At 44.8% G+C, this 24,117-nt stretch overlaps 3 protein-coding genes across 5 annotated transcripts in view; all 3 read right to left on the bottom strand.

The window, feature by feature from the left end:
- Window positions 1–1,642, bottom strand: part of LOC111158081 (leucine-rich repeat-containing protein 37B-like) — a 56,383-nt gene extending 54,741 nt beyond the window's left edge. The window contains exons 1-2 of the mRNA XM_022519908.1: window positions 694–1,642; window positions 470–573 (exon numbers count right to left, since the gene is read on the bottom strand). Coding sequence (XP_022375616.1) covers window positions 470–573; window positions 694–1,550 — 961 coding nt within the window. The 5' untranslated portion in view covers window positions 1,551–1,642. The remainder of the gene's footprint in view (window positions 1–469; window positions 574–693) is intronic.
- A 320-nt stretch (window positions 1,643–1,962) lies between these two features.
- Window positions 1,963–12,122, bottom strand: LOC111158143 (RAD52 motif containing 1). 3 transcript variants are annotated; one of them, XM_022520027.1, is made up of 7 exons: window positions 12,009–12,122; window positions 11,453–11,632; window positions 8,319–8,441; window positions 7,749–7,917; window positions 6,247–6,345; window positions 3,558–3,643; window positions 1,963–2,071 (listed from the first exon to the last, which is right to left on the bottom strand). In XM_022520027.1, exons 1-7 carry the CDS (start codon window positions 12,120–12,122, stop codon window positions 1,970–1,972), a joined length of 873 nt encoding a protein of 290 aa, XP_022375735.1. In that variant the 3' UTR covers window positions 1,963–1,969. The 3 variants fall into 3 exon arrangements, with proteins under 3 accessions (XP_022375735.1, XP_022375736.1, XP_022375737.1); XM_022520028.1 differs by lacking the exon at window positions 6,247–6,345 and having other exon boundaries at window positions 12,009–12,116; XM_022520029.1 differs by lacking the exons at window positions 3,558–3,643; window positions 6,247–6,345; window positions 7,749–7,917 and having other exon boundaries at window positions 12,009–12,104.
- A 2,165-nt stretch (window positions 12,123–14,287) lies between these two features.
- On the bottom strand, window positions 14,288–22,364 carry LOC111158172 (lysozyme like 6). The gene is made up of 5 exons (XM_022520069.1): window positions 22,258–22,364; window positions 18,545–18,771; window positions 17,908–18,066; window positions 16,285–16,363; window positions 14,288–14,632 (listed from the first exon to the last, which is right to left on the bottom strand). Exons 2-5 carry the CDS (start codon window positions 18,681–18,683, stop codon window positions 14,563–14,565), a joined length of 447 nt encoding a protein of 148 aa, XP_022375777.1. The 5' UTR covers window positions 18,684–18,771; window positions 22,258–22,364; the 3' UTR covers window positions 14,288–14,562.
- Between the last annotated feature and the right edge of the window lie 1,753 nt (window positions 22,365–24,117).

The raw sequence follows: 24,117 nt of genomic DNA, 5'->3' as shown, positions 1-24,117 counted from the left end.
GGGAGCTCTACAGGCTGAGCCAGGGCTTCTGGCTGGACTGCGGTGGGCCCAGCCTCCTCTGGGAGCTCTGCAGGCTGAACCGGGGTCTCCAGTTGGACTGGGGTGGGCCCAGCCTCCTCAGGGCGCTCTGCTGGCTGAACCGAGGCCTCCTGCTGGACTGGGGTGGGCACAGCCTCCTCGGGAAGCTCTACAGGCTGAGCAGGGATCTCTGGCTGGACTGGGGTGGGCTCAGCCTCTTCAGGGTGCTCTGCTGGCTGAGCAGGGGCCTCTGGTTGGATTGGAGATGGCTCAGCCTCCTCCGTGTGTTCTGGAGGCTGAGTTACAGTTATGGTAAGTGCCAGATCCACAGGCTTAACAGTCACGTTGTGGAGCTTTGGCCGCTGGGCTTCATTCTGACTGAGAGACGGCACATCTACCTCATGTGCTATCGGTTGAGGTACCACCTCCTTAGATATCTCTAGAGGTTGACCTGGGGCCTCCTGAGGGGTCGAAGGTTCTACTTCCTCAGGGGCCTCTGTAGGTTGAGCTGAAGCTTCCTGACGGACTGAAGAAGGTTCAACCTCTTCAGTTGTGCTTGAAGGCTCAGCTGGGGCCTCCTGTGGGTTTACAGAACTTCCACCTTCCTTAAGGATCTCCGGAGGCGAAGATGGAGGCTGCCGCTGAATTGGAGAGGTTTCTGTCTCTTCAGGGGGCTCTGGATGTTGGGCCTGGGCCTCCACCTGAGGCAAAATAGATTCAGCTTCCTCAGGGAACTGTAGATGATTTTGGGTTTCCTGCAGGAGTGGGGAAATTTCAGCCTCCTCAGGGAGATTTGGAGGTTGTTCTGGTTGCCCCGGGAAATCCACTGGTAGGTTCTCCCCAGGATATAGGATATCCATACTGGAATCTGAATCATCATCCTGCAGCTGTTCTAGGAGCTCTTTATTTGCAAGTTGGTTTGGAGTTCCAACAATGACTTTGGCAAGCCTTCGATGCTGAACAAGATCTTCCTCCAGGTTTGGGGGTGAAACAATAAACTGTGTTGGCTTTGAACTCTGAACATCCAGAGGTGGAACAAGTATTTCAAATGATTGGTGATCTTCAGCCTGATCCAAACCTACAACTTTAATCTTACTTTTGAGTCCAAGAGGCAGAGCTATGGTCTGATTCTGATCCCAACCTAGCCTTGGAGCCACCTCCGGGAGCCTTTCATGCTGGGTTAGCTTGTCATTCAGATCCTGATCTGCCTCTGGGGTCAGCTCGCCAACTGAATCCGTGTCCGGGAACGGAACCAAAGTCTCAGTCAATTCCTTAGGCGGGGCCAACATCTGGACTGGAGCAGAGGACCCCAAGTATTTAAAGCCCCCCGGCTCTGCTGGGGGTGTAAGTGCCTGGGGCGATTCGGGCGGGAGTTCAGAGGAGTGCGAAGACCAGGGCTCGGTGGGCCCTAGGAAGTCGGTCAGCTGGGCAGGGTCCAGGGCCCACTCCGGAGGCTGAGCTGCCTGGACCAGCAGCCACAGTGGTTGCCACGTGAGGAGGAGCAGTGGGGCCCAGAGGCGCAGCCGGGACATGACATGCGGAAGCTCTGGGGCGCAGCGACCCAGGCCAGTGGGGCGCAGGCGCCGCGCCGGAGCGGAGCCGAACCGTTATGGCAGCCCCGTGACGCGCACACAGTTAGCAACTGCGCGCCCCTCCCCCGCCTACGTCCCACCCTTTGTTTACGACACCTTTATTTACGCCACCTTTATTAGCTGGCCGCAGGTGGGCACCGCGCCTGTCAGAGCGAGCCCCTTTTCCAGAATCACCGGGGCCCAAGCCTCCCTTCCCTCTACAAAGGGCACAGCTACCTCCTGATACTCACAGCGAGGCAGGATGGCCACGGACTCCAGCAGCTCGGGGCGGGAGGCGGGGGAGACGGGGGAGTGGTGGGGAGCCGGGGACAGTTTCCCAAGGAAGCCACAGGACCTGGCATCCCGGGAAATTAAAAATGCTAGTCCAGTTCTGGCGGTTTGAACTCATCCTCTTCAAAGCTCAAGTCCGAGAGACATTCTTCCTCCCCTTGGCCATCCTGCTTCCAAGAAAAGTAGCTGATCTGCAGAATAAACACCAGTTAGGGCAGTAGGGAAGGGATTACATTTTACAGGTTGTTATTCTAAAATGTTGCCATTTCCTCTAAATTCTCAATACGCATGTCTGAGTATTAAGTCGCCACTCTGTTAGAAGGAGGCTACCTACCATTGAATCAGTGATGGCTCCAAAATTTCTGTAGGAGGGGTTTTAAGGCAGGGGTGGGACGAGGCGGGGGTGGGGGTGGGCAGGTGAGGATTTTATTCTGGGAATGAGGGTCTGAAACCAAGAGAATAGACCTCTATTCACACTGGCATGGGAAAACTTCCCTCATCCCACTTGACTCAACATAGCCGTCAGTCTAGAAAAAGTAACACCACCACTTTTCAGAGGTCTGACCCTGTGTGTGCACATGTTCAAGTTAGCAGGTCAATTTTCTTGAAATAGTGTAACACCCAGTTTACATCCTTCACAGTCCTTTTTATAATCTGTTTTATTTGAGTCCCTGTTTATGGTCTGGCACAAGCCTAGTACGCAAACTATAAGAGAGAAGGGTTTATCTTATTCCCAGCATCTAGCACATAATAATGGTTTTTAAGTGGAACTGATTCCAAGACTGGCCTTATTTAGGAATGGATCTATTGTTACAATCAGGTTTCTGAAATTTTCAGTATCAGTACAGAATCTCTCACATTTCACAAGAAGCTAGACTTCTTAAAGTGTAAAGTTGGATAAGTCTGAAGTTTCCTTGATGAGCTTGATTTAAACTGAATTAAAATAATTATTTTGCACCAAAAAAAAAAAAAAAACCTTCAAATACTTTTTCAGAAAGTAACCATCTTTTCTTTCTCCACTCTCTTCCCTTCAAAACAAACAAACTTTGCAACTTTGGAATGAGTTAAATAATCAGAAATCTAGCCCCCAAGTAAGTTTTCAATGACATGAAACCCATCCTTCGCTTTTTTTTTTTTTTTTTTTTGACATTCTATATGCAGCACATTAATAGCTTCTTTTAGAAATTACCTTGGCAACTTAATCCCTAATTCAGGGCATGATGTAAGTGATTGACAGAAAAGTTCTTCAGCAAAATATTTCATACAAGATACGTGTAAGATGCTGACATTTGGGTAATACACCTTATTTGAAAGGCATAATGGTTTTCAAACACTGTAGCATAATCTCACTTAATGCCAGAGTTACCCTGTTCTCAAATTCCTGGGATTCTGTTTGAGGGGAGCTCTAAAAGGCCGAGTCCTCTCCTATGTCTACAAGGGTAGGAGTACTCTGATGCAATTTGCTTGCCAAATTTCAAAGAAGGGGTCAGAGCCAAGAGTGAGGACTTCAAGGAAAGCCTCAGAAATTCCCATGCACTCAAAAGCAGTTTCAGAGTTTTATATTTCCCAAAGGATGATAAAGCTAAGTGTACTTGTCAAAGTCTTCCAAATCCTGCCGGTTGCTTTAAATTATGGCTACCCTGGCTATGGAATCCCCGAGCTGTAATCTCCACATACTTGAATTAAATCCTGTAGCTCCTCTTCGGTTCTGGCATCTGTAATCTCTTCACAGGGTCTATATTCCACAGCTATTTTACCACTTTCTGAAATAAAGTTAACAAGGATCAGATCAAAATTTTTCTTGTTCTAAAACTTGTTGTATATGATAGCATCCAAAAATTAGATAGTCTTTTGATTTTTTAAAAGTATTTTATTTTATTTATATTTATATTTATTTATTTATTATATTTATTTATTTTATTTATATTTATTTTAGAGAGCGTGCACAAGCAGGGGGAACAGCAGAGGGTGAGGGAGAAGCAGGCAACATGCTGAGCAGGGAGCCCAATGTGGGGCTCAATCCCAGGACCCGGAGATCGAGGCAGACCTTAATGGGCTGAGCCACTCAGGTGCCCCGTAGACATTCTTTTGCTTTCTAAAAGCTAAAAGCATTTTCCTAGAAGTTTTTTCACCTCACACTTCAGTTTTTATCATAACTTTTTTTTCAGATTTTATTTATTTATTTGAGAGACGGGGGGGGGGGGGGGGAGGGAGAAGCAGACTCCCCACTGAGCAAGGGAGTCTGACATGGGGCTCAATCCCAAGACTTTGGGATCATGACCCAAGCTGAAGGCAGATGCTTAACCTACTAAGCCACGCAGGCACCCCATCATAACCATTTGCAGGAAAAAAAAAAAATTAAGTTATCAACTGTGTGGTTAAAAAAACTTCATGATCTCAGAGATAGGAACTAAGGAATAATGACACAGGGAGTTAAAACTGTAGGAACAAAAACATTCAATCATAATATGATTAAGCAATAAGACTTTATTTAGGTGGGGGTCAAGGTGAGTTCAAACCCAGAACAGAGACCACCAGACTATGGCTGATACTTCATATTAGAAACAAGGCAAGTGTCTACTCCCTGGGAACCAAAATCCCACCAGATACAATGAACAATGCTTTGGAGAAGGAGGCAGGGCATGCATTGGAACACTTTATTGGCAGAAACAGGCCCATGTACCTTATAGATAATACAATTTCCCTTAAGGCAAACTACAGCTACAAGACTTTTTAGTCTAAGGAATTTTGAATGTGTAGAAGGGATACCAAGCATATTAGGGAGAGGTCAACAACCCAAACACTCAGTTTGGTTCTTAAAAGGTTGTCACTCAGAATTGATAGCTAATAATGATTCTACCTGATGACCACGGAAGTCAACCTTCCCTGGAAGACTTACCCAGGCTGGAAACCTAAAACCAATCCAGGGTCAACTCTTAGAATCAAATAAGGCCTCTGAAACTTAGCTAGGATTTCTTAGTCTTTAAGACTCAAGGCTCTGAAGCAGGGGAGCAACTGTTGGAACTCTCCACTAATTATAAAATTTCCAGAAAAAAAGGCACCTGGGTAGCTCAGTTGGTTGAGTGTCCCGCTTTTGATTTCAGCTCAGGTCATGATCTCAGGGTTGTGAGATCAAGCCCTGCACCAGGCTCCATACTAGGCATGGAGCCTCCTTAAGATTCTCTCTCTCTCCCTCTCCCTTTATTCCTCCTCTGCCTCCCTCTTTTATTTTGTTTAAAATAAAATAAGTCAAATAAAATAAATTTCCTTTGAGCACAGCCTGGGTTGTCTCTCCCTCTCTCCCTCTATTCCTCCCCTGCCTCCTCTGCCGCCCTCTTTTATTTTATTTAAAATAAAATAAAATATAATAATATTTAAAAAATAAAATTTCCTTTGAGCATAGCCTGTAGCACTCACACTATTGTAGAACTCAGTAGGGAATACAATCAACACTGTTCAATAGGATGGCCACTTACAAGGTTCATAAAAATGTAGCTGATCATTGTGTAAGAATCATGTTTACCAATGTCAGTGCCAGAAAGAAAAAGTGAAACTGAATCGATTCCAAAATTGATTCTAATAAATTCTCCAACAGGAAAACAATAATGGTAAGAAGTTGGGAGGCCTGGGTGGCTCAATCAGTTAAGCCGCTGCCTTCAGCTAGGGTCGTGATCCCAGGGTCCTGGGATTGGGTCCTGCATCCGGCTTCTTGCTTGGGAGCCTGCTTCTCTCTCCGCCTCTGCCTGCCACTCTGCCTGCTTGTGTGTGCTCTCTCTCTCTCTCTGACAAATAAATAAATAAAATCTTTAAAAAATAATAATAATAAGAAGAAGTTAACATATTTTGTCTGCTTACCACATTACCGGGATAGTCCTAAACTTTTTATATTCATCGTCTCATTTACTCTAACAATGTCCCCCATGAGGTAAGCTGAATTATTAACTTTAGTTTGCAGATAAAGAAATTGCAGCTTAGAGAGACTAAATACGTTTAAATTTGACTATAAAACCTAAAACTGCATCAGAAATCTTTAGAGACAGAGTTAGGACTCAACAACAGATGTCCAAAGCTTATAATCACTATAATACTTTGTGTTACAGGCAAACAGTCAAAAAGGAAGACTGGGTCAAACATTTTCTGTGTGCAGGCAAGTCGCTGTATATCTATATACTATAGACAATAATATTTCTCTGTCTCGATGTCATTTTTCTCACAAATGCTACAAAGAACAAATTTGAGACTGCTGCTTTGAAAGCATTTGGTGAATAAAAGAATACAAAGTGTTTTCATCCCAACTAGCTTTTCAAAATGAGTTTATTTGCTCATGGAAACTGAAGTACCTTGAGGACAATCGAGAAAGTCTTACCTAAAACCACAATCACCAGTTTCTGGAATGCATCTGACACAGCCTTCTGAATAGCAAGCTTCTGGGTGGTTTTCCTTTTCATCAGAAATGATAATGGCCCTAAGCCCAACCAAAACAAATGGATTTAATATATATGGCTGAATAACTGATTTTTATAAGATTTTTATTTATTTATTTGTCAGAGAGAGAGCACAAGCAGGCAGAGAGGCAGGCAGAGACACAGAGAGAAGCAGGCTCCCCACTGGACAAGAAGCCTGATGTGGGACTCCATCCCAGGACCCTGGGATCATGACCTGAGCTGAAGGCAGTGGCTCAACCAACTGATCCACCCATGCATCCCTGAATAACTGATTTTTATGTTATAGGTTTAAAAAATCAAAGTGGATCCACGATTCTTAGATCATTATCTTAGCAACAAAGGCAGACACAACACAGGCATTTGGTGGAATGGCTCTGCTGTAGCAATATCCTGGCTTGGCACATTTTTACTGTCCTGATCTATTCCAGAAGTTCCTGAAGTACCAGAAAGGAGATGCAAGCCAAGAAGGTGGCACAAGGGACACCTAGGTGGCTCAGTCAGTTAAGCGTCTGCCTTCGGCTCAGATAATGATCCCAGGGTTCTGGGATGAATCCCACATTGGGCTCCTTGCTCAGCAGGAAGTTGGCTTCCCCCTCTGCCTGCTGCTCCCCCTGCTTGCGCTCTTGTGCTCACTTCCTCTCGCTCTCTGACAAATAAATAAATAAAATCTTTACAAACAAAAAAAAAGAAGGTAGCACAAATTTCACATCACTCACAGATTTCAAATGGACAAATTGAAGCTATCCTCCTACAGGCCCTACTTTCTCTCTTGTGCATCAAGCACCAGAATCACAGAGAAAGATTTGGTGGTAGTGCACATGACCTGCTCTCTTCCTGAGCATCACCCACGGAAACCTGTTCCACTCCATTTGCTAACAGCCCTGCCTCTGCCTTAAAACCCTAAGCCTAAGCGCTATGGACTCTGGGAAAAATCAGTACCAACTGGAATACCTTTTCTAGGAATCTACATTTGACTCTTTACACACCAGCCCTTTTATAGGAGGCAAAGGACTGAACATTTATGCAAGAATTTATTTAAATCTTTAGATGATGATTTTGCTGGGATCACTGAAGGCTACAAGAGATCTGTATTTGTAGGACTATTTTAGCACAAGGCAATTTTTTTTTTTTAAGCACAAGGCAGACTCTTAACCAAAAATGGAAAAAAACATTATTTCCCTCTTCCTAAACAGGAAAGTCAGCTAGCAGAAAATCAGCTTTAGAATTTTAAAGCTAAAGGTTCTTTTAGGGATTGCCTATGATAAAAACCTGTATTGCAGGGTAGAAAAGCTCTGCCCAGGGCTTTAGTAGCTTAGCAAGGGGAGGGCTTGATGATATATCTAGAAAGATGAGTTTTAGAAAGAAAGAGAGGTTCTACCTCCACCCCATCCACCTCCCCCCCCCACCCCCACTATAAACAGACCTTCCTCCAGCTTCTCCAAAGGCTTCTCGGCCATGCCGACTCCAGGACTCCTGCACTCAAAGAATGGCAACACCACTTCTAAGGCACAGAAGAATTTCAGGCTCTGCTTCTGAAATGGTACTGCAGCATCTTCATTTTCTCTTTCTTCGAGGTCAGAAAGATCCTGAAGCTGTTAGGATTTTAAATTAAAGGTCCTTCCTAGGATCTCAACATAGACTTCAAGATGTTTCGTTAATATAAATAAAAACTAAACTCCAGCAAACCCAGCTAACAGTTGAGGTCCTATAGCTTCAAAATCAAGTAAGACTTGCAAATGAATTATTAGATACGGACAACTGCTTTTTATTTTTGTTTTTTAATTCTATACCCTACAAATACTGGTGAAAATTGTGGACGCCACTACCCAAGTCACTGAGAGTCTTATTAATTCTATGTGGCAGGCCCATGCTCAGGTCCTTCTACTTAGTTCCCCTTATGTCTCCTACCCACACCCAGTTCTCTCCTCTCTGAAGTCTAGGGTTTCAATGTTGAAATGAGTCTGATTAGCCAAAGCAAAGCTATAAAGTGTACCTTGATGATCCTTTTTGACCATCCATTGAAACCAAAATAATAATTTGCCAGTTCTTGGCACTGGGAGCTGTTTAGGGCAAGGCACTGATGTTGAACCGCTTTATGTCTCGTGCCAAGACGAACCTAAAGACATAAGAGAGAGACTGAAAAATATCACAACTTGCCACTGAGGCTTATTTTGGATACACCTGAGATTGACCAATACCTATTTCAGAGACTGGCTGTGAAGATTAAAAAGGGAACAACACTGTAAGCAGTGAGCTCATAGTAAGCCCTAAATGAGTGGTATTTACTCTTTTTCAGCTACTTTTCTGCATCATTTCCAGGGCTCCTGATTGAATTGGGAGATTTTCCTGACCTCTGGTGGTGCGAGTGACGATGAAAGTGACTAAGGAAGCCCTCCAGAAGCAAATTATGTAGGTGAGCAAAGGAAAGACATTGTTTTCATTGTTCCATTCTGGAGTGTATGACCTAAACACCAGACAAGGTAGGCCTGACACAGCGGTAGGACCCTAATCTGTAGCACACTCCTCCCCAAGTCACTAACCTGTTAGAACAAGGAATATACAGACCTCTACAAACTTTATAAGCAACTAAACAATTAGAGGTTCATTTGCATTAATAAGCTTCTTTGAGAATGCAAATACCTCCAGCGTTAACTCTCTGAATAACTTAACGCTCTATAGTGAATTTCTTACATCCACTGATTCTGTCTTAAATGTCTATTTCAACTTTAAGCAGGGCGTAGTATAGTTAATATATTCATAAAGATTCAAATGATGCCAATGAAGTCACAGCACTGTTAATTCTTTATTGATTTGTTCATACATCTTCCTCTATCACTGGTTTGTAAGCTCCTTAAGTGCTTAAAGGAACCATATCTTATTCTTTTCTCATTCCTAAAACCAAGCACATTCTGTTGTTGACTGAGTGAACGAATGAAAGAAAGAGTGATAAGAAAATGAAATTACTTTCTCCAGATAAAGCTGCATGCTGGGAAGGAGAAATGAAGACAAACTTTTAAATGTTGAGTGCTGCACGGGCGGCTAATGGTGAGGTACAGTGGAGCTATTCTGGATAACAAGGAAGCTTCAGAAGGGCCCCAAGCCTCTGAGTCGGAGAGACTGTTGTCACCTTGGATAAGCTTGCCAGTTCTTGCTGGCAACCATTTTCCTTCATGCTACTGAAAAAAACTCTCAGATGCCCTTAGCCTTTCCTTGATTTACTTTATTTAAGACATTATTCTTTTTTCTGTATTTATAAAAGGCAAACGACAACAACAACAGCAAGAAAAAACCACCCAGGAACTATGCGTAGTTGCCAAAGTCAAAAAGAGCCCATAAGTAAATTGGATAACAATTTGGGAAAGCGGGATGGTAACCCAAGGTTCTGTGTTAAATAACGAAATCTAATACTAATGTTCTCTCTTGTCAACTGTATATTGACTTGTAGAGCACTTCCTTCATCACTCTGAGTGATGGGCTTTATGCTGTTAAATCTCAAAACCTAAAATTTATGAAATGATCTTAATGTCCAATGAGAGACAAAAACCCCATTACTTACAACTGATACAAAATAACTATTTCATAGGGGCACCTGGGTGGCTCAGTGGGTTAAGCCTCTGCCTTCAGCTCAGGTCATGGTCCCAGGGTCCTGGGATAGAGCCCCGCATCAGGCTCCCTGCTTAGTGGGGAGCCTGCTTTCCCCCTCTCTCTGCCTGCCTCTCTGCCTAGTTGTGATCTCTCTCTGTCAAATAAATAAATAAAATATTTAAAAAAATAACTATTTCATAATCTGTAATACCTAAGTGGCTCTGTGAACTTTTCACAGGCTAGAAGCAGGCCAGGCCACAGTTTGCAAACTGAAGAATGTCTGACAGGTCATCTTTTCAATCACAGGGACTGAAGCCAGGATTGAAGAGGGCGTTAAACAAGTAGGTGGTAAACCTAGAGTCACATTTGAGGAGAGTTCTCAGATTCGATCTAGGTTAAGTCAATAAAGAAAGGCATATGGGGGACGCCTGGGTGGCTCAGTGGGTTGAGCCCCTGCCTTCGGCTCGGGTCATGATCCCAGCGTCCTGGGATCGAGTCCCACATCGGGCTCCTTGCTCAGCGGGGAGCCTGCTTCTCCCTCTGCCTCTGCCTGCCACTCTATCTGCTTGTGCTCACTCTCTCTCTCTCTGACAAATAAATAAATAAAATCTTTAAAAAAAAAAAAAAAGGCATATGGTAAGAATAGACAGTCAAGTCAGTATGCGGTAGCCAGATTAAGAAGCCAGTCAGAGAAGGCTGATGAAGACATACAATTATAAAGGGAAAGGTTTGGAAATCTAAGTCTCACTCATTCAGAGGAAATGACATGGTCCTTAATAAAGAAATGGTGACTGAATTGAGGCACATACTGAAATATAATTCTGGGGCTCTGGGAAAGTAAAAAGGACAGCATGGTTAGTATGGAATAAAGTTCCTGTAGTGCATTAAAGAATGTTTTAATCATTTTCTGGGAACTGAAGGGAATCCCGAACAGGCAGTTTGAGAGTGATGACGATGAAGCATCCTTTATAATACAACGGATGGCAGAGTTTGTCATTTTATTTTTAAAAATTTTTAAAGATTTTATTTATTTGAGAGAGAGAGAGGGAGCGAGGGAGAGACCAAAGAGGGGGAGGGAGAAGCAGACTCCCCGCTGAGCACGGAGCAGGAGGTGGGGCTCGATCCCAAGACCCAGGATCATGACCTGAGCTGAGGGCAGACAGCTTAACCGACTGGACCATCCAGGGGCCCCTAGAGTTGTCATTTTAAATCCACATAATAGTAGATACAAGCAAGACTCTTCTTGTAAAGATTTCTTAAATTAAGGGGCAGCATAAAATGACCCAGGATTTAACATAAGTAAGTTGGGGTTTGATTTCTAACTTCCGGTTATCACGAACCTTAAGTAAGTCACTTAACTATCCCGAGTTCGAGTTTCTTCGTCGAAAAAAAGAAAACAAAAACTCAAAGGAACTGGGGGATCGCTGTAGCAATGCATCTGAAAGCATTTTGCAAATCGGAGTGGTGCACAAATGCCAGTCTATTATAACGGGATTCAGCACTTTGTCCCAGTGGAGTTAGGAATTCCTTATTTGGACCCACCTTCACTGGAGAATTCTGGAAAAGATGCTTCCCGTGGCATGCCTTTTGAGCTCTGTGCGCATCCCTTGCTGAATAAAACTTGATGATGGCATAGAAACCAGGACGGGCCACTGCAGCATTTGGGAAGACTCGGACTGAATACAGAAGGCCAAACTGGGAGAATACTGTGAATAGAGAATGCTGTGGGGTGGTCCCACGGCAAGTAAGTGCATGAAATTTCACGCCCAGAAACCAAAACTGCCCAATCCCTAAACCCTTGTGCACAGGCAACCCCAAGCACTTCTCATTTCATGAACAGGTCTTCCTCTAAAATCCTAAGATTCGAGAAGCATCAGAAGGCAACATATGCTGGCTGTTGAGAGTTACCTCTCAGAAATCTGTTGGGGCTGACAGACTGCTGAGGTCCCCTTTAAAACTAAGATTCCTCTCGGCAGAGACTACAAGGCGCGTGAGGAGCTAAGACCAGACTCCAGGGCTCCCAGTCACCGAGTTGGGGACAGGGGGTGAGGAGACACACGGCCTTCTCCATCCCTCCCTCCATCATGGCTCGGCTCACATGCAAGTCCTCGGCCGTGGGTCCAGAACTCAGTTCCCACACCAGCAAGGTTTTGTCACTTTCGGTGGGAACGGCAAAAAACACCAACTCCGCCATCCTACCACCATTGCGCATGCGCAGTTAAGGTTCAAGCGGCACTGCGCCTGCGCAAGGCGCGCCCGCGCTTTTTTAAAAAAAAGGGGGGGGCTCGTACGAGGGGTGGGGCCAGCTCGGCGGAGACGGGGTGAGGGCGGTTCCCGGACCTCTCTCTGGCTCCTCCCACTCCGGACGGGTCTCTGATTCTCTTTTCCCTCCCGCCTCTCCAGTGGTGGAGTTTAGTGCTTCTACTCAAGTGTACTTTTAGGGGAGAGACCAAAGGGTGAGCTTACAGGATCCTAGGGTGCGAATATCTTTAGAGCAGCCGGCTTCGAAATCCTTGAAAGGTGTTCCTGATTTTCCTACATAATTTTGGTGTAAGTGTGTTTGTTGGGATGAGAGGATGTGGGATGTTTGGCAGGCAGTGTGAGAAGGAGAGATAAATTCAGAAAAATCAAAGAGTCAGTCCAAGTAGGGCATCAACACTGGAGTTCATAGTGCTCTTGCAAAAGGGCTCTTCTAAGCCCCCAGTCAGCTATTTTGAGGACTAACACACTGAGAGGGAAACTAGGCCCTAAAGATCCGTATTTTAATCCTAGAATGCCTGAGCTGGAACGGACCTTACAAAACATCTCCTGGGGTTTCTAAACAATGGTCTCCAGACTGGTTCCGGTCTGTGAAGAAGTTTTCACTAGTCCTTGGCAAAACAAGAAAAGGATAATCAGGGTTTAAATTTTTTTTTTCATAAAACAAAATCTATTCCATTTTATTATCCTACAAATATGAACTTCATTTTTATTTCTTTTTCATTTTTTTATTTTTATTTTTATTTTTTTATTATTTTTTTTAAGATTTTATTTATTTGTCAGAAAGAGAGAGAGAGAGAGAGAGAGCACAGGCAGACAGAGTGGCAGGCAGAGGCAGAGGGAGAAGCAGGCTCCCCACAGAACAAGGAGCCCGATGTGGGACTCGATCCCAGGACACTGGGATCATGACCTGAGTCGAAGGCAGCTGCTTAACCAACTGAGCCACCCAGGCGTCCCCATTTTTTTATTTTTAAAATATTCTATACATTTATTTGAGAGAGCAAGAGAGAGAGAGAGGGCACGAGCAGGGGAGATGGGTAGAAGGAGAGGGAGAAGCCTACTCGGAGCCCCCTGAGCCAAAGGCAGGCACTTAACCAAATGAGCCACCCAGGCGCCCCATGACCTTCATTTTTCATGCTAAAAATTATTTTATGAGGAAATGCTGATAGACAATAGTTGTTTTTTTTTTTAAAGATTTTATTTATTTATTTGACAGACAGAGATCACAAGTAGACAGAGAGGCAGGCAGAGAGAGAGAGGGAAGCAGGCTCCCTGCTGAGCAGAGAGCCCGATGTGGGACTCGATCCCAGGACCCTGAGATCATGACCTGAGCCGAAGGCAGCGGCTTAACCCACTGAGCCACCCAGGCGCCCGACAATAGTTGTTTTGATTAATACTCTTAATTAAGAGTATTAATCAAAACAACTATTGGGCATTAAAATAAAAAGTTGGGAATCTTAACATGGTCTTAACTTTTCTGACATTTTACTGGTCTGGGAAATCCAAAAGTTAAGACTCAGAAGTAGGGACATCAGTGGCCCAAGTGGGACAGTTTAGTCAAACAGTACTGATGGTAGCTGTGTGCAAGACATTCCTCCAATGGCCCCTTTTCTGTCTTTGCATTGTCCTCCATTGTCCAGGTTTTACTCCACATCAGCACCTTCAGATTCCAAACAGATGCTTTTTTTTAAAAAAAACTAGATTTTAGCCCATTCTCTGAAAGCACCCCCAAATCATTGACTGCTGGCACCATCTCTTGGGCCCCACACCACTTTCTCCACCTCAATCTATAAGACCCTTAGCTCCACCCTTTTCCTACTTCTGAACTTTCTCTTTTACTTTGAAAATAGTTGGCTTTGGAGTAATACCTGGGATCCTGATACTCTTTAAAACCAAAAATTGTAGATTTTATTGCCCATTTTATTATCCATTGTATTCATTGTATATATCCACTCACTCATTGTACCCATTATTTGTGTACATCTCTGGGTAGATTATGAACACCTCAGGAACAATAGTTATGGTTTATTTTCCTTCTCCTAGTACCTACCACTCTCCTACTAGATTATGTACTCAAAAATATCTGGAATTAAAAATGAATAAATTAACACATTCTTTGCACAAGGAATGCTTTAATAATTCCCAAAATATAACAATTTCTTCATTGTGCTCCTCTGGGTTTGCAAGTGACAGTCAGGAACAAGATGCCTGAGGCCGGATGGGTACAAGGAGGAACCCCGAAAAAACTATTTATTCCTGGAGCTCTGGTCATTTTTATTTGTAAATGGGAATGAAAGAAAATAACGTGAGGTGGAGACAAGAGGAAGAAGTGAAGAATTCCCGAGTGAGAAGAGGAGCTCTGGAATGACTCCATAGTAGCCTTGCCCCCTGTCTCATCCCAAGAAACATCCCGTCATCCAGTAGGAGAGTGGACGGCCTGCACAGTGCAACCTCCACGCTACCCTGTGGAGAGAAGAAAGATTGGTTCTTGCTTACTACTTAGTAAGCTCCCTCTCCACATATATGGCCCAACTCTTAGCAAGTCTCTCAGGCAGAGCAGTGCTCAGAACCCCCCTTCATTCCTAGTTTTCTGGTCTGTCCCGCTGTGGCCCCTCTGATTCTTCCTTTAAATTTCCCTTATCCCTGGTGTTTGTCCTCTTCTCCCACTCAGTATGCTTCCACATTTTCAAATCCTTATCTCCCTCTGAAGTGGGAGAGCATCATTTTATGGGGCTGAAAGTTACAAAATAAATAAAAAAGTAAATAATCAATCAATCAATCTCAGGCACACTCATTGACTCTCCCTCCAGAAAGGGTCAGCCCTAATAGTCATCAGTGTCCTTTCTGCATGGTATTTCTAGAGTAGGCAAGGCATGTGACTCCCTCCATCCTCACAGAGGCCCGGAGAGGCAGCCATTTTTATCCTGTACAAATCCAGTTTGAAGCTCAGACGAGTGAAGTAACCATCCCAATGTCCACCACTGGTAGGCTGACAGCTTTGGGGGTATCTGCTCAGCTGAGGAGCTACACACCTTTTACAGAAAATGTTGCTGCCACAGGCACTTGGGTGGCTCAATTGGTTCAGCATCTGCCTTTGGCTCAGGTCATGATGTTGGGGTCCTGGGATCGAGTCCTGCACAGAGTCCCACATTGGACAACTTGCTTGGCCGGGAGTCTCCCTCCCTCCCCACTGCTTGTGCATTTGCTCTCTCTCTCTCTCTAATAAATAAATAAAATATTTTTTTAAAAAGAAAATGTTGCTGCCAATTAGGGAGAAGGGACCCATGGCAACTATGATGGTATGACTTAATTGCTCCCAGGCCTCCAGCTGATTGTACTAAGCAGGGGCATTTGTCCAAGCTGAACCAATCAGATTCTTTATCTTGGGCCCTTGAACTGGGACTGAGCTTATGCTGTCTCTGTGGCTGCTTAGGACATTAGCCCATCAACTTGGGGCAGCCTTGGTCTGTCTTGTGGAAGGTGAAGCAGAGAATGCGGCTCTACAAAGAAAGAAGGGAAGCAAATGCACCAGGAAGTGGAAACTTGCAGGAAAAGCTCGCTGACGGTTTCCAGCTCTGCTTCCACTCTCTTCCTGAGGTCCTCTCCACAGGCTGCACCTGTGTAAGCTCAGTGACACAACTTGTCCCCTCAGGATACCTCTCTCTCAGCTAATTCAAGCTTCTTTGTTACTGCATCCAAAAGAGGGTTTTTTTTGTTTTGTTTTGTTTAGAAGATTTATTTATTTTTGAGAGAGAGAAAGAACAAGTGGGGAGAGGGGCAGAAGGAGAGGGAGGGAGAATCCCAAGCAGACTCCCCACTGAGTGGGTAGCCTGTCACAGGGCTCGATCCCATGACCCTGAGATCATGATCTGAGCCTAAATCAAGAGTCAGAAGTTTAACCAACTGAGCCACTCAGGCTCCCCCTCAGTTTTAATATAACATCTGAGAAAGACCCAGATCCCAGGTCTCGTAAGTCAGAGTCGCAAGCCCTTCCGCTCTTCTACATCTTTCTAGACTATGAAAGGGTCTAGTCCTTGCCTACTATGCCTTTCTTTGTCACCACATCCTTCCTGGGGGCTCTGCCCACTAACTTAGTCCCACAGTGTCCTCCTCACCAGTTCTTCATCCCCCCTGCTCCAGACACAATCTTTTTTGCACAGCTGATGGTTGAGAGAAGATTGGGGCTCAGTAGGTCTGAAAGAGAGAGAGAGAGAGAGAGAGATTACCCGTGAGAACACAAAGGACAGTCCCAAAGACTGAGGCAGACCCGGGCTGTCCTTGTGCTGGCATGGGGCACCCAGGAGCTGAGTATTTACAGATTAGGCAAGGCATCCCTCCCAGAGGCCCATTCAGACATCCCTACAATAGTGGTCGGGGTGTCAGAGGTGGGGGCAGGAGGGGTAGGATGACTGTTTACCACCATACTTCCCAACCAAGGTAGATGATGGTTCACCCCATGTTTTAGGGTTTCTGGGGAAAGGAAATGTCAACACAGGCAGCACAGAGACCAAGGTAAATTTGCCTGATGATGGAGGCTCTTCAGGTGGAGAGTCTAAGAATCTTAATCAGACTGTGAAGGAGAGAGAGAAGGTTCAAGTCATGTACCTATGGCCCCTCCTGGAGTGGCTCTGATGAGGGGAGTTTGTACTTGGCCTTTAATCAGACCATTAGCCAAAGTTAGTACTTGATGGTTAGAGCTGAGCCTTCAGGGCCAGTAACCTGGCATTCAGCACTGGTTCTATGAGTCTCAGTTGGCTCATCTGTAAGGTGGGCATCAAGATAATTTCCACTGAAACAGCATGGAGGTTCCTCAAAAAGTTGAAAATAGAGCTACCCTATGACCCAGTAATCACACTACTGGGTATTTACCCTAAAGATACAAATGTAGTGATCCGAAGGGGCACGTGCACCTGAATGCTTATAGCAGCAATGTCTACAATAGCCAAACTATGGAAAGAACCTAGAGGTCCATCAACAGATGAATGGATAAAGAAGATGTGGTATATCTACAATGGAATACTATGCAGCCATCAAAAGAAATGAAATCTTGCTATTTGCGACAATGTGGATGGAACCAGAGGGTATTACGCTGAGCGAAATAAGTCAATCAGAGAAAGAAAATTATCATATGATCTCCCTGATATAAGGAAGTTGAGAGGCAACATGTGGGGTTTGGGGGGTAGGAAAGGAATAAATGAAACAAGATGGGAGCAGGAGGGAGACAAACCATAACAGACTCTTAATCTCACAAAACAAACTGAGGGTTGCTAGGGGGTAATGGGTAGGGAGAGGGTGGTTGGGTTATGGACATTGGGGAAGGTATGTGCTATGGGGAGTGTTGCAAAGTGCGTAAACCTGGCGATTCACAGACCTGTACTCCTGCGGCTAATAATACATTATATGTTAATAAAAAATAAAAAATTCAAAAAAAAAGATAATTTACACTGCATGAAAAGCTGGGTGAAATGGGCTCTGCAGGTAAAGTGCAGAGCATATAACACACCCACGAGAAATGTTGGCGATGCAGAGCTTCTCTGGATCCTGCACACAGAGGAATCCCTAACGGGGTGAGCACTACAGCCACTAGTGAAATCCTCTGCTCAGCAAAGGCATTCCTGGACTAGACTCTTTGGACCATCCCTCTGGGGACATGGCCAGGCTTTGAGTGGAAGGAGAAGTCCTGTGAGTAGAGCCTGGTCGTCTCTCTCACCTCTCCCACCCTGGGGCCCTGGCCAGACCTTGACAGTCCTCGTGGCAAATGTTTTCCGAATGACTCCGGTAATCGTTGCACCAGTAATGGCTGTTGATCTGGAAGATTCCATAGTCAAAGCTGCCATCTGCGTTTTCATTTACCTTTGATATGTTGAAGTTGCTTTCCACAAAAGCCAGACACAGCCCTTTGAACAGGGAGAAGAGGGTTTTTAGAGGGTGCTGAGCTGAGGCAAGAGGGAGATAGAGGAGAGAGGGAGATCAGGAAGCAGAAGAAAGGAGCAAGGCCTAAGAGGCTGGATGGGGCAAGTAGGCTAGAAATACCCATTAGCTTCTCCCCTCACCCTTCGTCCCACCCACCTGCCCCTCAGTATAACCACTCATCACCTATCTGCCCACCCATGCTTCCTGCACTTAATGATCACCTACTGTGTGCCAGGAACTGGGCAAAGCCCAGTGAGGGACATCCCCAGCACCCAACATAGTTCCTGGTACATAACAAGTGCTCAGTTAATAATTATGGAACAAATATGGAATGTTGGGAAGGGCTCCTTAGGGATGGAACTTGGCTTTGAAAGATGAATGACAGAGAGAAAGGTGGCCACCTAGGGTGTGACTGGGAGAGGAGGAGAAATGGGTGGGGGGAGTCGGGGGGGGGCCACTCACAGTCATTCAGGGAGTAGCCCTCAAACCCATCCAAGTCCTCCTTGCGCAGCACTCTGGCCAAGTCACAGCGATTGATGAGGCTGGCCTGACTGATGGCAATGAGGCAGCTGACCAAGGACATGAGTAGTGCCCCTGTCATCTTCAGAGGGGAGAAGGTACAGTCGAGGGCCCACTGTTCTGGGGATCTCACCGACGTGCCGTTGGTCTTCTCTGAGCTGCTGAGGAATCTATAGAGAGCAGCCATATGTCCTCGCTCACACACGGCTCCCCACCTGGCTATTTCTCTTTCCTCTCCTTTATTATTGTATACTTGTTTACTATAGAAACCTTTAAATATTTACAATATAAGAGAGAATAGCATCATGAATCTTCATATACCCATTGCCTGGTGTCAACATTGAAAAACCAAGGCTGATCGCCTTTCATCTATAGACCTTCACCCCTTTTAGCTATTCTCACTCGTAATGGAAAGCCAGCTATGGGCAATATTTTGGTACGGAGTGGGGAGTGAGGGTGGCAAAGGAGATTAATTGTGTGTGTGTGGATTCGAGTACATGTTTGCAGAGGAAGGTCTAGGACAGTGGGCGCTGAACTCCCGCCAGCCCCACACCCCCACATACACGACGCATGACTTTGCCCAAGGGCATACCCTGCCTTGTGCAATTCCTAGGAAGCTGTTTATGGGTTCTGCACTTTCATTTCCACTCAAAGGTGCATATCATAAAGCAAATAAAAGTGACCTTGCTGTAGAAATAACCTTCACCTTCACACTGTGTGCTGGGGGAGGAGTGAGGAGCAAGGGCTCTGGATTCACATTGCCTACTTTCAAACACAGGGCTGCTGTGTGACCTTGAACAATTTACTTGGGCCTCTCTGGGCCTCGTTTGTAAAATGAAGATACACTAATACCTACTCAATAGACTTGTTACGATGATTAAAGAAAATATGATCTTGGTTTTGCATTTCCCCAAACAGGAAGCAGGACTTCCGGGAAAAGAGTTGCTTCCTAGGCTGGAGTAGGAAAGGGTATGAGGTAAGTCCAGATTCTCTAGTGCTAGAAAGTAAGGAAGTGCTCAAAATATGGACCGGAGCATGTCAAATGGACATGAGAGTCAGCTCCAAGGGGCACCCACTGGCCAAAACTGGAACATTATTTTTGGTAACAGCTTTATTGAGATAAAATTCACGATATATAATTCACTATGTCATACCATCACTTCACTTCAAGTGTACAGTCCAATAGTTCTCTAGTGTGTTTGCAGAGCTGTATAACTATCAACACAGCCGGTTTTAAAACATTTTCATCAACCCAAGAAGAAATCCCATACCTGTTAGCAGTCACTTCCTCTCCACTTCCCTCCTGCCTCTGGTACCTCAAATCTACTTCCTATCTCTCTAGATTAGCCTCTTCTAGACATTGCACATAAATAGAGTCATACACTATATGGCCTTTGTGTCTGGCTTCTTTCACTTAACAATGTTTTCAAGATTTATTCATGATGCAGCAGGTATCAGGATCTCATTATGGTTGAATAATAATATTCCATTGTATGGATAGACCACAATCTATTTCTATACTTATCATTTTATAAACATTTGGGTTGTTTCTAGTTTGGGGCTATTACGAACAGTGGTGCTATGAACATTGACGTACAAATTTTTGTGTGGGCAAATGTTTTCTTTTATTTTTTAAGATTTTATTTATTTATTTGACAGACAGAAGGATCACAAGTAGGCAGAGAGGCAGGCAGAGAGAGAGGGGAAGCAGGATCCCTGCTGAGCAGAGAGCCCGATGCAGGGCTCGATCCCAGGACCCTGAGACCATGGCCCGTGCCAAAGACGGAGGTTTAACCCACTGAGCCACCCAGGTGCCCATGGACAAATGTTTTCATTTCTTTAGGCATATACTTAGGAGCAGAATTGCTGAGTCATATAAGTAACTTAAAGTTTAAACTTTGGAGGAACTGGGGGGACTGGGTGGGTCAGTCAGTTGAGCATCCGACTCTTGATTTTGGCTCAGGTCATGATCTCAGGGTCATGGGATGGAGCTCAGGGTGGGGCTCGGGGCTCAGTCAGGAGTCTCCTTGAGATTCTCTCTCTCCCTCCCCCACCCCAATAAATAAATAAATCTTAAACTTTGGAGGAACAGCCAGAAATTTTGGCTGTGCCCTCAGCAGTGTCAGTGTAGGAAGGTTCAAATTTTTCCACATTCTCACCAATGCTTTCTCACCAAAGTTAACCTAATTGGTGCGAAGTGGTATCACATCCTGGTTTTGATTTGCATTTCCCTGGTGGCTAATGATCTTTTCATGCAATCATTGGCTATTTGTTGATCTTTGGGAAAATGTCTAGTATTCAGACCCTTTGCCCATTTTTTAGTTATTTGCCTTTTTATTATTGAGTTGTAAAAGTTCTTTGCCAGATATATATTTGCAAATATTTTCTCACATTCTGTGGGCTCCCTTTCACTTTCTTGATGGGGTTCTTTGAAACAAAAGAATTACATTTTAATGAAGACTGATTTATCTATTTTTTTTTCTTCTGTTGCTTGTGCTTTTGGTGTCATATGTCCAGAATAATGCACAATGGTTTCTATGGTAGTCTGGGACAATTTGACCATCAAAATAAATGACGGTGACAGATTATAATCTATTGAATGAGATAGGAACCCAAGAGTCCTTAATAGTAATGAATAGACACATAATGGGGATGGGGGAGAGCTGACAATAAAAGGGTGAATGATCAATGGTGAGGCAGTCATGAAGTTGGAAAATCATCATTCTGCAACCATCAAAGATTGGTCTGAGCAGGAATCATCAACAGATGTGAAATCTGACATGGTGGGAAGCTTGATGAAGAAATGATATACACAAGCTCTTAGAGGGTCTTCCCCCAGGTCTTCTATTAGTTGCATGGGAAAAAACAGCAATTATGCAGCAAAGAAACCAGACAGTTTTTGGAACTTGCAATCAAAATTAATAGCACCAATAAAAGAGGAAGATTATGTGCCTCCAGAAGTGATGCCCTAAGAATGACATATAGGGCTTTGGTAGTATTCTGGCCAGGGATGCATAAGTTGTATTTAATCCCAAGGAAACATTGGATAAAGCCAAACTGACAGAAAATCTATAAAATAACTGGCCTCTAGTCTTCAAAACTGTCAATGAAGTGAAAGCAAAGAATGGGGCTATTTCTCTCACTAAGTGTGCATGTGCATGTGTGTGTGTGTGTGTGTGTGGGTGCGTGTGTGTGTATCTTTCCCCTTAAACTAAGTATATGTTCTCAAGGGCAAAGGCCTGGGTCCCTCCATCCATGGGCTTCAGAGTCAGGCAACTTCTTCGTGGACAACATGGCGACTCTGACGGCCTTGTCACCTCACAGGTGTCTTCTGAGACCCCTCCATACTAGCCTGAGCTTGTGAACACTCTTTTGCTTCTCTCTCGCACCCTAGAGTTGCCAGATTTGGCAAATAAAATGATAGGATGCCCAATTACATTAGAATTTCAGACAAACCTCAAAGAATTGTTTGGTGTAAGTATGTCGCATGCAATCCTTCTCTACCCTGACTCTGAAGGTTCCTTCAGAGACAGGAGTCACGGAGCCTTGGGAAGCAGGGAGCTCTATCTCTGCCCATGAAGCCCCCTCTTGGGGTTTCTGTGGGAGAATAAAGTACTTCTGGCAGGTGCATTCCCACCTCCCCTTCCAAAGCTTACCTCTCTCCTAGCCTTCTCCAACCCCAGGTCCCAGACAGGCCAGGGCTTTCCTCCGGAGTCAGTAGCACAGAGTCTCTTCCACATGAGCTATACCCTAACCCTGCCCAATTCACAGGTCCCCATGTTCTAAAGAAGGTGAGAGTGCTGGGCCAGCCTGCCTTCTGGAACCCCTGTTCTGTGATGTCATCATTCTCCTGGAAATACTCTGGTCTTAACCATGCAAACTGAGGCCCATTCAAGCTTCCAGCAGAAAATACACATGGGTCTGGAAAGACCGGTGATAACTGTGATGAAGATCACTGGTGGGGCAGGGCAGAGAATTCTGGTTTTCTGAGTGCCCACCTCCATTCCCTTCCGTAAACAGTATTGCCTTTGTGGGGAGCTCCTTCCGATGGAGCAGTGGAGACTGCCAATCACAGGGCCCTATCTTCCAGGGACAGGGTGTGCCTAGGGCCCCACCATTATATTTTGAATTGAAACTGAGTGGAGCAGCTCAGCTTCCCACGGGAGGCCTTCAGGTGTGCGGCCAGAAGCTGACAGTGTGGAATCATGTGGATACAGCCCATCTGGGAGGATAAACTTCCCCGAAAAGGGAGCAGGGTCCAGACAGGATTCCAATCCTAGAGTCCACCCTTTCTGAGACCTAAAAACACTCTTGCCCTGCGATTCATTAAACGTCCCTTCCTGCAGAAATGAGTTTGGCTTGGGTTTCCATCCCTTGCAGTCAAGAGAGACCTGCCTGGTAGAGAGCATAGGGTTAACCCTCTGGGAAGTGGTGACCAGACAACCTGTCACCTCCCCATGTAGGGGGCCCATCTTAGTGTCATTAGTTACCAGCGAAGTCTGAGAGATACTCCCACCAACTGTAGCAGAAAGGAGGCAAAGGAAAGTTCTGTGACTCTCTACACCTTGAAACAAGATGGCAGGGGCTGAGGGAAAGAAGGTAGGAAGAGGGGCGCCTGGGTGGCTCAGTGGGTTAAGCCTCTGCCTTCGGCTCAGGTCATGATCTCAGGGTCCTGGGATCGAGCCCTGCATCGGGCTCTCTGCTCAGCAGGGAGTCTGCTCCCCCGCCCTCTCTCTCTGCTTGCCTCTCTGCCTACTTGTAATCTCCATCTGTCAAATAAATAAATAAAATCTTAAAAAAAAAAGGTAGGAAGAGCTTCTAGATGGACAGTGCTGTCCTGTACTTCTGCTTCCACACTTCTCTTTCCGGAGGGCCGAGGGACATTGGGGCTTGGGCTAACAGTGTTGGGAGGAGCGGCACCTGGGTGGCTCAGTGGGTTAAACGTCTACCTGGTTAAGCATCTCCCTTTGGCTCAGGCTCAGGTCATAGTCCTTGTGTCCTGGGATCCAGCTCAGCATGGGGCTCCCTGCTCAGCAGGGACCCTGCTTCTCTCTCTCCCTCTGCCCCACCCTCCCCCCATGCACGTGCTGTCTCTTTCAGATAAAAACAAAAAACAATGTTCAAAGGAGTAATAAACATATACCTAATTCATCAATGATTATGACTAGTCTGTGAAATTTATTTTTCTTCTTTTCCTTTCAGCAAAATCACTAATTACGCTACGATTACCAAGATTTTAAAATATATTTAAGGACTCAAAACACAATTATATTCAAAAAACAAAATGTAAACATATTTTTATCAGAAATAGAAATTTGCATAAAAACGTTTTACTAGTTTTTTCCAGTGTTTTCCTCCAAAGTTAGGTTTTTTTTTACATACTGGAAAATTCAAAAAGCAATAGTAAAAATTTAAAAGGCAAAGCACACATGAGAATTAATAAATATCAAATTTTTATATCGAATACACACAAATTCAAATATATGATTTTACTCTTTAAAAGCTGAATTAAATTT

Source organism: Enhydra lutris, unplaced genomic scaffold, assembly GCF_002288905.1.
Source record: "Enhydra lutris kenyoni isolate GAN:26980312 unplaced genomic scaffold, ASM228890v2 scaffoldscaffold57, whole genome shotgun sequence".
NCBI classification, from domain to species: Eukaryota; Metazoa; Chordata; class Mammalia; order Carnivora; family Mustelidae; genus Enhydra; species Enhydra lutris.
Note: the sequence above shows the minus strand (reverse complement) of the source record. Positions and strands in the feature narration are given on the sequence as shown.

Excerpts from the sequence above, each read along its gene's own strand:
- LOC111158143 (XM_022520027.1), bottom strand. The coding sequence starts at position 12,122 with ATGCGCAATGGTGGTAGGATGGCGGAGTTGGTGTTTTTTGCCGTTCCC. Across the intron at positions 8,442-11,452 it reads TCCAGAATTCTCCAGTGAAG|GTTCGTCTTGGCACGAGACA; the intron begins GTGGGTCCAAAT and ends TTATGTCTTTAG. Across the intron at positions 7,918-8,318 it reads GGTCAAAAAGGATCATCAAG|CTTCAGGATCTTTCTGACCT; the intron begins GTACACTTTATA and ends AAATCCTAACAG.
- LOC111158172 (XM_022520069.1), bottom strand. The coding sequence starts at position 18,683 with ATGACAGGGGCACTACTCATGTCCTTGGTCAGCTGCCTCATTGCCATC. Across the intron at positions 18,067-18,544 it reads GGGCTACTCCCTGAATGACT|GGCTGTGTCTGGCTTTTGTG; the intron begins GTGAGTGGCCCC and ends CCCTGTTCAAAG. Across the intron at positions 14,633-16,284 it reads GCAGGGGGGATGAAGAACTG|GGTAGCGTGGAGGTTGCACT; the intron begins GTGAGGAGGACA and ends TTCTCTCCACAG.